This window comes from Anopheles funestus, chromosome 3RL (genome assembly GCF_943734845.2).
Source record: "Anopheles funestus chromosome 3RL, idAnoFuneDA-416_04, whole genome shotgun sequence".
Lineage (NCBI taxonomy): Eukaryota > Metazoa > Arthropoda > Insecta > Diptera > Culicidae > Anopheles > Anopheles funestus.
The window spans coordinates 42,807,607-42,825,054 of NC_064599.1; the positions used below are offsets into that span (position 1 = coordinate 42,807,607).

The following is a 17,448-nucleotide window of genomic DNA, read 5'->3' on the forward strand; positions in this document are numbered from 1 at the left end:
GATGTTTCCCTTTTTTTGGATTCTTCTTCGTCCTCTTCGTGCACTGTGACCCACCGGCGGAATGGGGAAAAGCAAACGTATCCATCTTACCTGAAGTACTTGATGAGCGTTAGTAGCTGAGCCGTTGGGCGAGCTCCGGGCGATTTCTTCAATAGCCTTGTGGTTGCCTCCTGCAGCGGGATCGGTATCCTTGGAAGGATATTATGTACGGCCTCATCTAGCTGATGATTTATAGAAAATTAGTTCACGTTTGCCATTCACTCGCTTCGCTCGCTCCGTTTAAACTAATCACCCACTGGTTCCAGTGTTGCTAGTGTCCAACGCATTCCCTACACCAGTGCATGTGTGTGTATGTGGGTATATCAAAGGAGGAAGCTTGGCGCCAAAGGTTAGACGAAGGCAACCGGGACATACTTGCCAGAGCAGACTGAATGGCAACGGACTAGATGTCCCGGTTTGTTGCCCACATTGATTGCGTGTGAATGGTACATGTTCGTGTACGTGTGTCGTGACGGAGCTTTATCGCGTGGGATATTTGCCGTATCAATGGGCTTCTAATAATAGGCTTGTTCCATTAAGGTTTGGGACACGCGCTGTCTTCGCAGCAGCAGCTAGCCACATACATACATACGCACACAACCTGTGTTTTGCGTTGGAGCTCCAGAGTTTTTTTTTGCAAATAATTTGACTCCCCTTTCGACTTCTGGAAAGGGGAACAAAAAAAAACACTCCAACGCTGGAGACTGAATGTATTTTTGAATCTAATCAACAATCTGTTGGCAGTACATAATAACAATTTTTGTTAGACTTCCTACCCCCAAGGCAAGCGAAGGTGGCATACAATATACACATGTACGGTGAACTTTAGTCTGCCAAACAACCTCAAGCCAACTGCTTCTAGTCGGTGTGAACCTGGCGGAAAAAGTATGCTTCCCTTAGCAATTTACCATCAGCTGTAAGTTGTCGTACGGCTCGAGTAGCAGACACGGTACTACCTCGTGCAATCGTGCGGGTGTTTCTAGTGAAAGGGAAAAATCATTCCTTGTCGCCGTACGGACGGTCCCAGCACGGGTACAGAGTTTGGAATTGATTTAATTATTGTTGTGAATAAAATGGAAGCTAACCATGTTAAATAATGGAAACGGAAAAGCTCTTCCCGTCGTGTGCAAAGAAGCTAGGAATTCGGACGAAAACCGTGTAAGCCGTGTGTTACCAAACACACACGTGCGAAGTTAATTTATTGTTGAGTTACAAAGTTAGCTTCTCGAAAGTGCTAAAAAGGCCACATACAATACATTTGTATTATTAGCAATTGAAGTGTATGGAATTGATCGAATATCATAACACTTTAATTTGAAAAGGAACCGTTTCAAACAGTAACATACAGAACTGTTTTGAGACAGCAAAACAGTAACATAAGTAGTATTTATTTTGTTGAAGATCACACAAACATGACCGGTATAAAACAGCACAAGGATCGTGTCAGTTACAAAGGACATTATGTTGATAAATTTAATCCCATCTCATGCGGCATATGTTTGGGTGGTATTAAAAAGCCATACAAAGTAATGTAATGACATGATTTTAAGCTTAAAGACTTGAAAGTACAGCAGTACCAAAAACCACTTCTACTTGGGTAAACCTGATACCTTGTAATGGACGTCGGCCTGGTTTTTGAAATGGAATACTACCCCCGTAACTCCAGCCATCAACCCATCGCGTTTGGTGCCTTCTGTGCTTGCGCGTTATCAGAACCAGAAACATAAACGATGTACGGAATTTATGATTACACTGAGTACGCTTGCTGGCCCTGTGCGCGTACATTTTTTTTTATCCTTGCTGTCATTGCACGAATTATGCGTGCCGCTATTGTGTGTACGCCTAACCTGGGCGACGTCTTCACGAAATACGTAAAGAAAGTTACTTTCGAAGATTGCTTTGTTCGGCAAACTAAGGCCAACCAACCAGGCTTGGTAGTACTAAACTCAACCAAGCAAGCGACCAAGCCCACCAGTCGGAAAGATACCCACCATAGATCAAAGCTTAAATTGGATACTATTCACGTGTTGACGACGGAAAATTGGAAAAAAGTCCGTCGGAAACTGTGGAATGTACTTTCGTACATAGCACCTGACCGTGGGTGTATGTATGTGTGTGTGTGGCCAACCGACCTCCGTACGACAGATTGGAGCTTAAAGCCTTACAATGCTTTTGGAGGTACTGTGCTGCATTCAGTGAGCAGCTTTACCTTTACATTGGGATGAATATTCATCATACCAGTGAAGCCGCATGATAGACGAAGAAGACAGGTCGAAATAGTTCATTTCATCGGAACGACTAATGGTGTGGGGATACAGTCGCAAAATGAGGCGTGAAAAAATAGTGACGGAGGAGCATAGAAAGCATATTCGTGTATGAAACCAGATCCATGCCATTGCGATCTGACAGTCGGAGAACGGAGCGTGCCCAAAATACCAACCAGTTCCATCTGCTTCAGGTAGGTCGAGGTTGAATTGCCCGACTGTATCAGCGAGCGGCCGTGGTTGAAAATGGCACAAATAACCATCCCGAGCGAAAACATATCGCTCAGTATGCTGCAGCTACTGTTAATCTGGATTTCGGGCGCTGTGGATAAGATGAACCGGCATGAGCTGGATGTGCAGTTTCGCTTGCTATTTTTAGGTTAAACTCCTACCCATATAGTCTAGATTCGGCTGCACCAGCTTGGAGGCTCTGGTTGACCAGGGTTGGCACGGTACGGGATCGGTTGCATCGGTTTCGTTGGTGCGCTCGGTGAACTCGAACCCGGCCAACTTCCAGGTGCCCTTCTTCGTGATCAGAATCGATGACGGGCAGACGTTTTTGTGTATCACTTGCCCGGAATAGTGCAAGAACGATAATGCCTCGGTTATCTGGAATAAATGGAATGGAACAAGTTTTAGTATAGTTTGCTATTGTTTGGCAATGGAATTCAGCATCAAAATGGTAAGTTGAATTGAATAATTCGTGGGAGGTTGCGCAGGATATCCCAATACATCAAAGGTAATAGCAGCAGTAGCATATTTATAGCGATTATGAATAAGAGACAGCAATTTAACCTATTTCAATGTTTATTAAATTCCCTATTTGACATCAACTCCGGGTTGCGTTTATACCATTTCCATAATGAAATCATAGTCTTCTTAAGGATTCTTCATTGTGGTCTACTACGCTCATCATTTCCAACAATTATCAGCTGTTCACTAAAACTATGTAATAAAATGTCAAGTAAGCCATTACATGGCTAGTACGTATGTCTCAGTGTTTCGATACACCAAAAAAGAAAAACACTTGAAATATTCTGATGGAAAGGACACTTACATACATTCTTTCATTACTAAACGATAGAGTATGAAACATTTTTTTTAAAATGTTATGATTTAAAAAAAAATAATTTTTCAAATGAATGATTTAAAAAAAATAATATAATATATAACTTAATAATAATTCGATATACTCAGAAACATATAAATAGCATTTTATCATAGCAACATACTTCATCAAATCGGAGCATAAATGAAAACAAAATAACGTTTGGAAATTAGCTTACATAAAAAGATAAAAAGAAAGATTACAAAAGGAGTAACAAAAATCAATTTTAATAATACAAAAACCGTCACCGGGTGGTGAATGTGATAAACGGCGCCCGTCCACACGGCTGGACCGGGTTCAAATCCCATCCGGACCGTTCCCCCGTAGCATGGACTGAATATCCAGCTAAGTGATAAAATAAGTCTTGATACGGCCAGGCCGTTCTAACCGAGAAAATTAAACACCAAAAAGGTTGACATAGTTCAGTCTCTTATAGTGATGCAACAATCCTAAAAAACACTAGTGAAATAAATCGAATGGATTTTAACAATGAATCATTTTTTTTTGGAATTTATCACTGACTTTATCGTGTGTTTTCGATTATAGAAATGAAATGAAAATGAAAATAAAATATAGCGATTAGCTTTATGTTTTCAAAGGAAAGTATTTTCCTACGTATAAGATGCTCTCGTGTACAGAATTCTTCTAACAGGTACAGGATTCAAAAAACATCATATAAGAAAAAGATTCATAAATTGAATTTAATTCTTTAGCACAACAGCAGTTTTAAAGTTGCCCAATAAATCGCTTTCATAATCAGTGGATCCAATATCTTCACAAGCAAAGTCATCTTCTGTACCATAAAGAAGACAAATTTCGATTATATAATCCCTTGATGATAAGATATCATTAATATTGCACAAACAATCAATGCTATTATCTGTTCTATTTCCGCATCTAATTCTCCACCTTTGCACTCTATTGAAGCTGTAAAATAACTTAAAAATAACAACGGTTTCCAGTTGCTATAATCCCTTTCAATGCCGTAAATAAAATTGGCCTCGTTGGAATGCTAACATTACTTGACAGACCACAGCTTTATCCGTGAAAGCGAAGCAAGAACACGCTTCCGAATCGTTCCGCATCTATAGTATCGTATCAATTGCCGTGCTGGCAACCGCTCGGCCTCGTTTCACTTACAGCTTTTCAACGCACTGAAACGTGACTTTGGCAACGTGAAGAAATGCCATTTGAAATCATCATTATTCTGCACAAAGAATAGTTTCCTACGGGCAATAGTTCAGCGTGAGGTAAACAGACCGAAGCAAACGGTTGCAAAACGGAAACCTCTATAATAACGAGCAATGGCAAAGGCATAATAATAGCCCAAAGGTTAGTATCGGCATAGGGAATGGGGAAAGAATGCATTTTTTAAACAAGTTGACAGGGATGCTGTACAGTCCGGGTGGTTGCTAACGAGTGCGTACAGCGTGCACGTGGCCCCTTTGCTATTCCGTCTGTGAAGCGATCGATCGTCGATTCGGAGTCGATTTGTGTGAAATGTACCATCTTCGTCATCGATCAGCAGTTTTCACGTTCTAATCGATCATACTGGCCAGTGATGGACATTTATGAGCGAGCAAGCAAAATAACAGCAAACTTGCCCACATTACTCACGTTTTCCATGCACGTTTATGCATCCAAACGCTGATAATTATCCGGAAAAGTGGTGTCTTGTTGAATTTTTTTTTACTCTTGTTTGTCGCTGTTTTCAATACAACAAAATGGTTGTAATGTTGGAAAAATGTCACCGATAACTGTTGGAAAGTTTGCGGAGAGTTTTTCTTTTTCTACCACGTATTGTGCGCATGATGGTGTTCCGCTTTTGCTACGGGCAAAGCGTGCAAGAACGTTTGTTTCCATTTATTTATTGATCCGATTTTGCGTTCGTTCCTGAGGAAGAAGGAGTTCGGTTGGGTAACAGTGATAGAAGAAAGCGGAGGAAAATAAAATGGAAGGTTGCGATCTTCCAGTTGACCGGTACGGGGCACCTGCCCGTACTTCATCGTCACAGTTGGACGACGCAATGATACGATTTGGAAGAATGTTTTTTCCCGCCCAGAAGCTGTGTTCTAGCACGGAAAAGGTGGCCAGTTTTACGAATCATTGCTTCTCGGAACGCTTTAGGAATCCTTTCTTCGTTCTTTTATTTTAGGATTCTTTGATAGGTCGGGTTCTTGCGTGCGTGCCTGGGGTTTTCTTTCGACCTCGGGACGCAACACCAGCCCCCTTTCGCACCGATCAGCAATGCTTCGCGGTCCGATGACAAATTGTGGACCTTTATTAATAGGGTATTAGACACCGGTGAATGGGAGACAGTTGAAAGGGACGCAGTGTTTTTACGGTACAGCTAAATAAAACGGAAAGGGGAGTAAAGTAAAGCGAAGAATGGTTCAATACTATAGCAACCATACCTGTAGGATTCCGTACTTGAGCTCAATGTCCAGGAACGTGTACTCTTTTGCGTGGGCTGGCCGGTTCGTGGCGATAGTGTTTGGGCAGTGCTGACCGGATGCTCCCGTGCTCGGTGGTCCCGTAATTGTTCCGCCAGCTTCCTGGCTCGCAGAACCGGATAGTGAATCGAAAAAGAGATAGAACGATAGAAGATGGAACAGGTTATTCGTTTGCTGTGGTTCTGTTGGTAAAATGAATAGAAAAGCTTTAGTAGGCGGTAGAATTGGAATAACAGTCCAGAGACGAAAATGTCGGGGCGGTCTTTCCTCTGATTTTTTTGTTGTTGCACAGGAAGGATAGTAATGTCACGTGCTCAAACAATATTCCCCGAGGACATTGGGTAAAGTATGTTGCTAAAGATGGAGCATTGGAAAAACTCACCCAAAAGCTCGAGGGTTGAAGATTTGAAGAAAGCTGTTTGTTGTTTTTAGAATGTTTTCTCTGCTCAAATAAGTACAACAATCAGTTCTACATAATGATGATTGCAGAATTATTACTAAATTCTCATTTCCTGAAGGTACGCACCCGTTCCGTGTTCTGTGTCATGGTTCTCCATGGGTACACCTACTCGGACAGTGCTTTACAGCGTTCCGGTTTGACGGACTACTGATTGAGCAAGCTTGTTGTTCAGCAAAGAGTCTCCCAAGGTGCTTCTGCGGTTAGGCACTGTGCTCCTTACATTGTTCGGCCTGGTAGTCTGGTGGTCGCCTTTTATGAACACATCTTATCTCTACCTCCCACTTATCCCACCAAGCTACACAATCGAAGACTATTGATAGCCTCCGTTGATGACGGTCGTTTAGAGCTTCGATAATGATCACGATGTGAACGATAATGGCGCTAAGGTGATTCATGCTCGATCTATCGACCATCACATAAATTCACCCATAATGGTCACCCATGCCACTGTCGTGGGACCCGTGGGACATCCGAAACGCAACCGGTAACTGGTGTAGGACAGGTGTGAAGGTATAGCGCGGCAATCGGAAATAGCATACCATTTGTCAAAATACCTGTCGCTACTGGCTGAACCGGGCGCTTGTTTGCGGGCCCAATTGTGAGTGGCTTAAGTTTGTGGTTTGATGGACCCTTGCTACCATTTTCCTCAAACCGTTGTAGATCTTTATCAGTAAGGACGATACCAATAATTGATACACCATAAAACCCGATGGCCGAGGGTCGAGTATTGTGCGGTTTTCTTCCTAGAAATCGGAACGCAATTTACCGCCAGGTTGTGGGTTTGGTGGTTAAATTTGTGGTTAAAATGTTTCCATCTGCTTCGTTGGACAACGCTCGGCCTGTTTCTGATTTGCCATCTTGGTCAGATGTAACCATTTATTACGCAAAAAATGAGTAAAAGGCATAACAAACGGCGTAACAACATATTGAACTTTGTGGTTCAAGCCTCATTTGATGGTATGGTGTACTTGTTAATGTTTCTATTTACAAACTTTGTTGTACCAGAATGCTCAATTTACCACTTAAATGAAGAATGGAATTTTGTTTTATGACAAAAGCAATTATGTTAGTCTTAAACGTTTAGCTGAAGGGAGCTATAATATAATTTATCAGAAGTTACCAGTAATCTCAATGTAATGTTTAATGTTTATCTATTAGACAACGAAATATCTCGTTCAGTACCTGTTGTAAGAATAACATATTTTCGTTTTGTTAATAAAATGAAAATTGGAGTATGGAAGAAAAGGAAAATGTATAGCAAATTAAATGTTTTTTAGTATGGAATTTAATTATATTTTTTCACTAAAAAATCACACCAATTCTTTGTACAGGATAGTATTTATATCCTTTATATCATGTTCTCTTTTATGGTTATGAAAGAGCTTTATACTTGACTTAATATCATTCTTAGCTATTACCACGTTGCAATAAAATTCGCAATACATTTTGCAATTATTTCTAGGTTTGCGATTAACGATGAACTGTTCAAAAAAATTGATATTGACATTTGAGAATTAAGTCAACGGTAAGGACAACAACGTTTTAGCTTAAGATAGATTAATGAACAGCACGTTAACTCTGCATACCTTTAAGATGTGTATAATTTATTGGATAGTTTCATCCTTGTAGTTTACCGTAAATCATAAAACAACGATTTTATATCTGCATTGCAACACCTAGCTAATACAATACACGATAGTAGCCATGTTTGTTTTAAGTGAACCATATTTCTTATTTTGAAACAATTACTATCCTACTGTCCACCCTTTATAAACAATGTTTTTCAAAGTTCCTTTTTTTCAGGCGTAACAAAGCGACAATTGTTTTTAAGTCTAAATTGCTAAATCAGGTTGTTAAAAAAATATTTAGGTTGAGCAAGTTGTTCGTGTTTTTCTTGACGTTACGAACTACTAGGTAACCATTTTTGGCTTACTAGACTTATCTTTACCATGTAGCCGGATAATCAGTTCTCGGTACGGGTAAACCACTCGGTTGTGATTTTCATCGGTTGTTTGAAACTCGATCCCCTACTATGTACAAATCCCACGAGATTGCTTCATGAGCTTATCGTTATGAAGGGTTTGGTAACAAACATGAAAATGGTAGCTTTTTAATTTTAAACATTTATAATACTATACAAGCAATAGTATTTAAAAACACATGACTATGGATTTAGGCGCCCACTATTTGATTGAACCCACTCATAGAAACAAAAAAAATTCTTTTCAAATGCATTAAGTTATTTATTGCTGTTATGCCATAACTATGAAACAAAAGAAGTAATTTCGTATCGAATAAAAAAGTCACCTTAATTATGGCATTTACTGCATTTGATTATATCAGTTCAACTATACAAAAAATGTATTGTAACATTAATCGGGATTTTGTAATGAATTTCATTAATATACTTAAACACCGATGCAAGTCATTGACATTAACCAACGTCAGTGAGTGTAACAATGTTCTAGGAATGGGTGGTGCATACCAGACGGAGTTCACAATTTGTTTTGGATGTTATTTTTCTTAGTTTCCTTGTATGAATGACTCAACCATTCCACCTCAACCATTGCAACTATTCGTCCTTCTTACATTATTGCGCTTATATGTGTTCAAGAGCAATTGAGCAATCAATCACATCAAACGAAGTCTAAATGTTTAATGCCGTTATTGTTGCTTCCTTCGCAAGCTTAGCTCAGCACCGACCCGAATACGGCTTAGTGGTGGGCACTACCACGACGTACCGAAGGAAATTATTACATTAAAATCATACTTCAGCTGTACCGTCATTCCGCTAAAGACGATGGTATAAAAACCACCGCTGAAGGGTAACCATGATGCAGCACTGAAAGTAAGGCACATTAGCATACGACCAATGGGTCGCTTGATGCATGTGCTTGCATAAATGTAATCTTGGCTTTGGTGCAGAAAATGGCTTACGTTCGTGTAGGAGACGATGCGGTGAAGGTATGGTATGATTTTAAAAATTCATTACCTTTCTCACCCCACTAGCCTTCCCATCGGAGAACTCGACTGTCGATCTTGACGCCTTTCGAATAGTAGGCAACAATCAAGCGCAAAGTACACTCGAAACTCAACACAGCGGAGTAGTTGCCGTTCCAGCAACTCGTGTCTGTTGTCCGAGGAAGGCATACAGGCCCGAAGGCGGTTCTTAATTCCTTAAATAATCCTTCGTGTAGTATGCACACTGCGAAGGTACGGATTACCTTTTCGTCGTAGGTGAGCACGCTACAGGTGTGCACCTGATAGCATATGCCCACATACCCACGAATATAGGTGTGGTTTGGTGCATCGCGTGCCATTTGCCACTGCGGCAGAATATCGCAGCGTACCGTCACGAAAGGCTCTTAGGCCCTGCCAACTGGAAGAAAAGTATCACTTTCAGCAAAGTACCTCAATGAGCCGAAGGTAATGAGTAGGGGCACGAGAGCGCGTGTTACCATCATGCCGTATCAATATCCCGCTGTCATGAAACCGACAAGCAAGGCGTGCAAGCGTCAGGACTGCAAGAAAATAACAAACCGCGTGAAGATGCTCGCATGCCAAGATGTGCATGCTGTGGCATTTGTACACCGTTACCAATACTTTGTACAGAAACCTTTGAGAAATTCCTCAACGGAGACATGTGTGTACGTGTGTGTGTGTGTGTGTAAAAAGTACCACAAGACTAGTCAACCTAAGTGAATTGTTTATAACGTTTCTGATAAAAAAATATTCATCCCAAGTAGTAAAACGGACGAACTGTAAACTTTTCACAAGACTCGAACAAAAGTCTCATGAAAATCAACAACAGCATGGCAATCGAGACAACAAACAGGACGATCGTGCATGGTTTTTGCTGTTGTCTGGAACAACTTCACCTGACAGCTGACCACTTGTGCTAGACATATTGAGGACATGATGCACACGTTCAAGCATGGAATGTGTACTTTTCCACCAGCCATCAAGCAGCGAGTAGTGTCTACTAATGCTTCATTCGTTTCAAGTGAAGTAAAAGTTGTACCAAACCATTCAGATTATCGAACATACCTTTATACGGCTGAAGAGTTGTTGAGAATTGTAGAATGTTCAACAAAAGGAGCATCCTTTTATTGAGGAGCATTTAGACATTGTGAGACATTAACATGAGTAGTGGGTTAATATCTTTGAAAAAAAGATAAACTTAGGTACACCGTTTCAAGTGTTGCCGAAACAATGCCACACGGTAATAGACTTACTCTAGCAATGGATAAAAAATGTGGCTCGCAATAAAAAAGGAAGAATATATTAATTAGAATACGTTTGCCATGTTTGCCTACGCATCAGAGAATCGGAAATGGATCGATTTCTATTTTAGTGAAGCATCACTATTACTAATACTACTGCTGCTGCCTCCATTACAACTACTATCATCATCACCTTTGATGCTGGTTCCTGGCATTCCTGATGTTCATTTGCCAGTTGCCATTCCAATTCCCTGCCCAGGCACTAACCTAAGGTCTAATATTGTAGGGTTAAAGGTGTGGTACTGATTTTGGGAGCGTTGGGTAGTTTGTGTTTCGGTTCAACCGAGCAGCTACACTCACCGCCCTATGTATATAAATGACCAACGCGTGAACGTAAACAGGCAGACAGGCAGGGCACGAACCGGAAAGGCATCGAAATTAATGAGCCTACTACATGCATGCACTTGGGGAATTTCTATGTCGTTTCGGTGCGCGTTCGTTGGCCAGTGGCCGGTGCTGGATAGAATATTCGAACCATGGCAGGACTACACACGTGTATCTGGCAACGAACGTTGGTCAACTTGAAGCCGATTGGGTTGGAGTAAATTGTGCCATTCGATTAAAGTGCTATGGTTTGTGTGTTGTTTAGCATTCTATGTTCAATCCTCGGTAATGTTGGGTTGATGAACGGGAAGGATATGATTACTGTGATATTAACCTAACGAGTAGTTTCGATAGAAGTTGCCCGGTATAGTGCGTTTGTGGATTATTGTTTTTCATGATTGATAGTTACACAAAATTTATGGAAATGGAGCTGCATGATTGAAATTACCTCGTTTTATGGAAAATATGGTAGATTTCATGTAAAACAAATACTGCTTAAATATGTTGTTTTTAAGAATTTAAAATATACAAGCCTGATCGTTCTAGAGGCAATAAAATCAAAATTATTAACAAATTAAGTAACAATCAGAGGAAATAATATTTTAAAAACCTACTTGAGTTTATGACCGAAATAAGTTCTATTTGAATTTCTTTTACAAAGATTTGTCAAACTGGTAATTAATTAATTAATCAATTAATTAGTAAGTTAGAAAAAAACTTGTAAGTAAATTAACGACACATAGCAATATATCTTGCTTTCAAAAAGCTTAAAGGTGCTATCACTAAGCTAAGGATGAAGTGTTACTTACATTGTACAAAAAAGACCGAATGTCATTATTAAGCGTGAAGCCTCCTGCATGGCTCAAAGTATGTGTTTGTTACGCGTACGCGTTTGTTGATAATGAAAAGTAATCTCACTAATCGCATATTAGAGCATCGTTTGTTGTGGCTTTTCAGGCAAATGAGGCAAACGCAATATGTTGCAAAACGTAATATGCTCGTATGATGCTGTACGCTAACGGGGTTAAAATAATGGTAACACATGGCCGAACGACGAGCTTCCCTTCTATCGCTAGTTGCATACAAACCAAAAAAAGGTAATGACACAATTGCACTCGGTGTGGAGTCGCTGTGTAGGAGGTTTTTAATTGGAGAACTGTGTGAAGAGTTTTATGTGAAGTAGTTCTGTTATAATCGTTTTAAATTGAAAAGTATAAACCACATTTTACTTTTAAAAAGAGGGTCTAAGTTTCTTTGAAAGACATTAAACTCCCTTGTGTGCTGTTTTCATTAGATATAGTACGTTAAACCGCTATTCCACTGGATGTGATTTAAAAGTAGCAAAACTGTTTTCTTTTTCAGCCATAAATTGTCATTGAACAATGGATGCATTTAAGTAGACGCGCTTAAGAAATCTCACTAAATGCTCGTCCGTGGTAGTAATATTATTTTACCGTTCTTTGTTATCAATTATTTAGGTTTAATATTATATTACAAACGTTTGAAAGAGCAGTTTTCGTTTGATTAAACATGTTTGCATTCAGTGTGCTGCGAATTTCCAAAAACTTCTAGTTACAATTTGGCGCAATAAATGCATGTTTTTCGTTAACCCTCGAGGGTGCAGATTCAACAGTGGAAAACTTTGAAGCAAACAACACCATCATGTTCAAAAAACAAGAACCGTACCAAAAGCATTAATGCACCTGGCTTTTCCATTTTGGCATGCAAACAACAAACCCTGTTATGGTGGTGTTTGTTTTCCTTCCGCTCCACCAGCCGGCCCTCGGAAAGGCTCATCGGAAGGAACAAACTTTCCTTCCCTAATGGTTGAAAGAAAGGCAACACGGAGGGAACGATCCATCTATCGTTCCATCTATCCATCGTTCGCTCATTAGCTTCATTATACGAGTGAATGGTCATGAAAGGAAATGAGTTAGAACGAGATAATCACCATTCCATGATTGTGTGGCCGTGTCGTTCCGTTTGGCCTCGGTCCATTACACTCGCAACAAAAGAAACACAAGAACGAATTCCGAGTCTTTCTCCCCTTTTTTTTGTACTGCCTCATTTCCCTATAACCCCTTGGCTTCTTCACAAACGTTAATGGAGCGAGCGTAGTGGAAAGAGTTTTCCTTATTGTTTACGCAGTTCCGCTGAGCTGGGTGCCTGAGCGCCTGGAGTGAGACTTTTGTCCGCGAATAGACTTGAATCTGAAGTTTGCAGCAAAGCAACAGCGTGACAAACTATTGTTCGTAATGTAGTCTCGTTTAAATAAATAAGAATGATAAATGTCCTTAACAGCAGCACTCTTCAATTTCCCTAACAATCTAACACCTTCTTGCTTCCTCTCGCAAGTTGGTTGGCACATTTCAACAACCCCCGGGGGATGCGGTACACTTTCACCACCTATTTTAGCCCTGTCAATTCTGATTAAGTGCAACTCAAAATCAACATTAGCGCACCAATCGCTGCGGGTTAATTGTGCAAAGTGTGATAAACTCCAAAAGTCATTGTACTGTGCTGCACAACAGTGACTAGTTTTTAGTGTTTTAATCGTCAGTTCATAGTTTTTCGCTTCCATGCAGCATCAGAAGCACTGCCGCAAATGTTTTTGTTGAGACCAAACGGTTCCATTTTAAGCCACAAGCTTAACCTAGGATCCATGCGGCACGGTACTCGAACGTTTACAACAGAAGCTTAGGTCTCACTTACCTGATAGGCCAGGATGTTGGCTAAGCTGGCGATGACGGGTTCGGTAGCGAATGAGAGGGTTTCCGAACTTTCCTCCACGGTGTGCATGATCTGCAAGATCTGTAAAGCAAAATGGGGGGACAAGTGTGGTAGGAAGGCATAAATATTAAACACAAACTCGTTCCGGATGCACCCGGTTCCTGTGTTGCTGGTCGTGCCGGTATACGCTCCGTGAGCATCGTATCGTCCAGAAAGTGCAGTTTGCAACGATGGTTTCAGTTTCACTGTTAATTTTTTTTTGCTGTTCATCGCATATACGTACCTTGGGATGCCGAAATCGTTCCAGCTGCTTTACGGATGCTCGCAAAATTTCCGTAACCGTCTCCTTCCGTTTTGGTTTGTGCAGCTTTTCGGCCGTCCGTTTCTCGAACACAAAGATGGAACATTCCTGGAGTGAAGAGAAAAAAAAGGCAAAAACAAGTTGTTTTTGAATAAATGATAGTGCTCATATTTCAAGGGGATGCCAATAAATATGGCTAGACGAATAAGATATCTTTCTTCCAATAGCACAATCAAAAGAATAGTCAGAAGTTTATTGCTTTTGGGTGTATTTAAAAAAGGAATTACGGGCTTTAAAAGTTTCCAATAATAATTATGCATTTCAAAAATTTAAGTTAGTTAAACAATTTAAAATAATACTGATAATTTATTCATTCAATTGTAAAAAGTACCAAATTGAAAATAGAAAAGATCCAGATGGAACTCGACATCAGGACCAGTCATAGCTCAAGTTCTGATAAATGATAATGTCCTTAGTAATTAGCATACCATGCATAATTTGAAAGATTTGTGTCGTGGAAAATTTTACTGCAAGCAGTACTATCGCTAAAAGGTATTTCAACGCAATTTGCAAACATAACTTTTTGTAGGTGGTCGTTGACAAATTCATTATTTTCATCTTTTCTGGGACTTGGTCCGAGAGATTTTACCCCGAGATCCATGATAACTGTGCAAAGTAAACGAGCTGTGGCGTTTCGGGAAAGAGTACACTAATATCTTTTATCGATACTTGGAACACTGGATATACCGTGAAGGACCTTGAAACTGGATACAAACTCGTATTTGTCATGGAATACAAAGAGTGTATGTGACACTAAGAATGTTAGAGTTTGTTGATTTGTCCTCGATAAAGTCTTGAAATAACTCAAATGTAATATAATTCTTCTTAAACCAATTTTGGGAAGGTTGGTCTAATCATCATTTTAAATATACTCAAAAAAATTTACTGAATATAATATAGACTTGTAACTGATAGTTTCCATCCAGACAAACTGAACAGATTCTGAACATACTGAATGAACTTAATTTTCTACAAAGTATTGTTAAAGCATACTACAATACAATCGCTTTTCTCGTTGTCCAGCTAGGGAACTAGCAAAATCGTGCTAATTGGGAAGTGTGCCAAGTGTTAATCGAAATGTTCATTTCGATTGCTGGCGTCCAATTTGGCAATAACCACAACCACAATATAATTTCAACGTAGTTTGTATTTTCCAGCACGTGTACTAAACATTACTCATTTTATTTCTTTTTTGTGCTAAAATTGACAGTGATGGAGCGATCGCTGTGATTCACTGTGCGGGCAATACAACTTCTGGGTGGTACATAATGATTCAACCATGTCGAAGTGCGTTCCAACACACAAGATCGGTTATTTGGCACTTTGCAAGATTTGCTTCACCGATTTTTTGTCGCCGAGATTGATGGAGCAAAGGTGTACGCCGCTACCATCTTTACCGGAACGATAACATTTACCGTCCGTTGCAGTGCATTACAAATGTGCATTCCAAGTGCAGTATCACCTGTGGAACACTCCCACCAGCTGAACCACCTGCACATAACGTCGATGAATTTATTCATCGCTGCACTGCGCCCTGCACACTTTGCCTGCCGCTATGTCGAACGCTATTTTAGTGCGTTTGGTGAAACGTTTTCTCGGTCCAAAGTTGTTAGCCGGCAAGCAGCTGGAAACTCAATGTTCCGGACGAGCGAACAAGCGTCTTCGCTGCTAGGCATCTATACGTTCCATTGCCACGCACGAAATGGGGGAAAACCCGTCACAACTTTGGTGCTGCTTGTAAGCTCGGTGACAAATCACTGTGCCATGCCACTTTGTTGTCCTTTGCTCCATCTCTTGTACACACACATACACACACACAGGGGGTTTTGGTAAAGAGTGTTTTCTTTTCGTTCCTTCACTATGTTTCAACCGCATTTCTGTGTCTGCAGCATATTGCGAAGGAATTCTTCTACCGAGCTTTTTCCAAACGCTCATTGCGGACAAGAGATGGGAAGCGAGTGGTGGCAATGGTGAGCTACAAACACTTCCGCACGAATAATCAAATTCATTCCGTGGAAAATTGAATTTTATTTCTGTTTTATAGTGTTGAAATATTTGCTGCCTTTCCGGATGGAACATGTGAGTGGAGGTGGCGAGGCGTAAGATCCGCGGCCTGGAAGCTGTAACAACAAACTACGAACGAGCATTGTGTACCACAGTGATGTTGATATTTTGCCTTTCACCGAACATCCGACGGTCTTTGGCGGTGAGTACATACCAACGTGACCGAAGAAAGGTCGTAGCAATCTTAAGCATCTTGAGCCGAGATTCGTTGTGTACCATTTGAATCTTAATGGAAAATAGAATTGAAAGTATTGCACTGCAATGTATTGAGTAGTTTATTTATTTATTTTTTATTTTGTTTGCTAAGTGTTTGCATTTGCCTTCCTTAACGGTGTGCTTCATGTTGTATGGATTATTGTTGAAAAGAGATACATATTACAATTATTTTCAACAAAAATAGAATTGTCTGAAAAGCGATGAAAATTACAAAGACTTTCAGAAATGCAAAATTAACAATAAATGAAGCAAGTATAGACATTACTCATCAATCCAGCGTAATAAAAGATTCTGTAGGTGCTCCTTCAGTGCGTTATAACATTTAACTAACACGTGTTAACCATATCTTTTAAATACATGAATGTATTTCTTCCTTTCGTTGGGCTTACACATCCCTTTAGCATTGGCTTCTTCACTAGCTGTTCTGGGTTTTCGTACAGAAAAGTTCGTTGCTGTTTGCTGTGCCAAATGAAGGAAAGCCCCTAATCTGCTGCCGGATTAGCTTTGTGGCGTACAAATGCGTAACGAATTTGTTGAGCAAATAGTGGTTAAGGATCTTTTCCTCTTACCTTTCACGCCTATTCTTGTACCGTTTCCTTTTCACAATCCAAAAATATTTGCTCTTGCTCACAAGCTCCCGTTTGCTTATACTACAGACCCAGGACATTAAAGAGATACTTTCAAGCTTCAAAACTCGGTTGACACGAGCGTTGCAAAAATACGATCGACAAAAAAGGGCATTTTTTCTATGCTTTAGGATGTTTTTCCGGGATTTTACACGAATTGTTTACAGTCGTTCGATTGGAGTTTAAAATTATTTATTACCTTGTAAAGTTTACCCCGACGGAAGCTGCACGCGAAAATCCTCAAACATCTGAGTGTAGAACACAGCACAAGAAATGACTGTTAAACGGAAATCCGAGGAACGAAACTTGAATTTCGGAAAGTTTACGCTTCCGGTGAATCTTATCCATTGACACTCGGGGACAACATCCATCGTTGTTTGTTCATTTGCAATGGGGAAATAATTGTTTGCGTTTCCAGAAAAAGTCATTGAGTCAGTTTTCAGTAAAGGTGATTGTTTGATGTACATTTTCGGATTTTGTAATATTGTGTAGGGTAGTGAACTTTGAATGTAAAGCAGGA

General features: G+C 40.2%; 1 protein-coding gene across 1 annotated transcript in view; it reads right to left on the reverse strand.

Annotated features, from left to right (window-relative positions):
- The window catches only part of LOC125770857 (SCY1-like protein 2), a 100,699-nt gene that overhangs the window by 45,223 nt on the left and 38,028 nt on the right, over window positions 1-17,448 (reverse strand). Inside the window, exons 4-9 of the mRNA XM_049440893.1 lie at window positions 13,945-14,070; window positions 13,644-13,742; window positions 5,826-5,966; window positions 2,696-2,912; window positions 2,480-2,625; window positions 91-221 (exon numbers count right to left, since the gene is read on the reverse strand). Of these exons, the coding sequence (XP_049296850.1) occupies window positions 91-221; window positions 2,480-2,625; window positions 2,696-2,912; window positions 5,826-5,966; window positions 13,644-13,742; window positions 13,945-14,070 (860 nt within the window). The remainder of the gene's footprint in view (window positions 1-90; window positions 222-2,479; window positions 2,626-2,695; window positions 2,913-5,825; window positions 5,967-13,643; window positions 13,743-13,944; window positions 14,071-17,448) is intronic.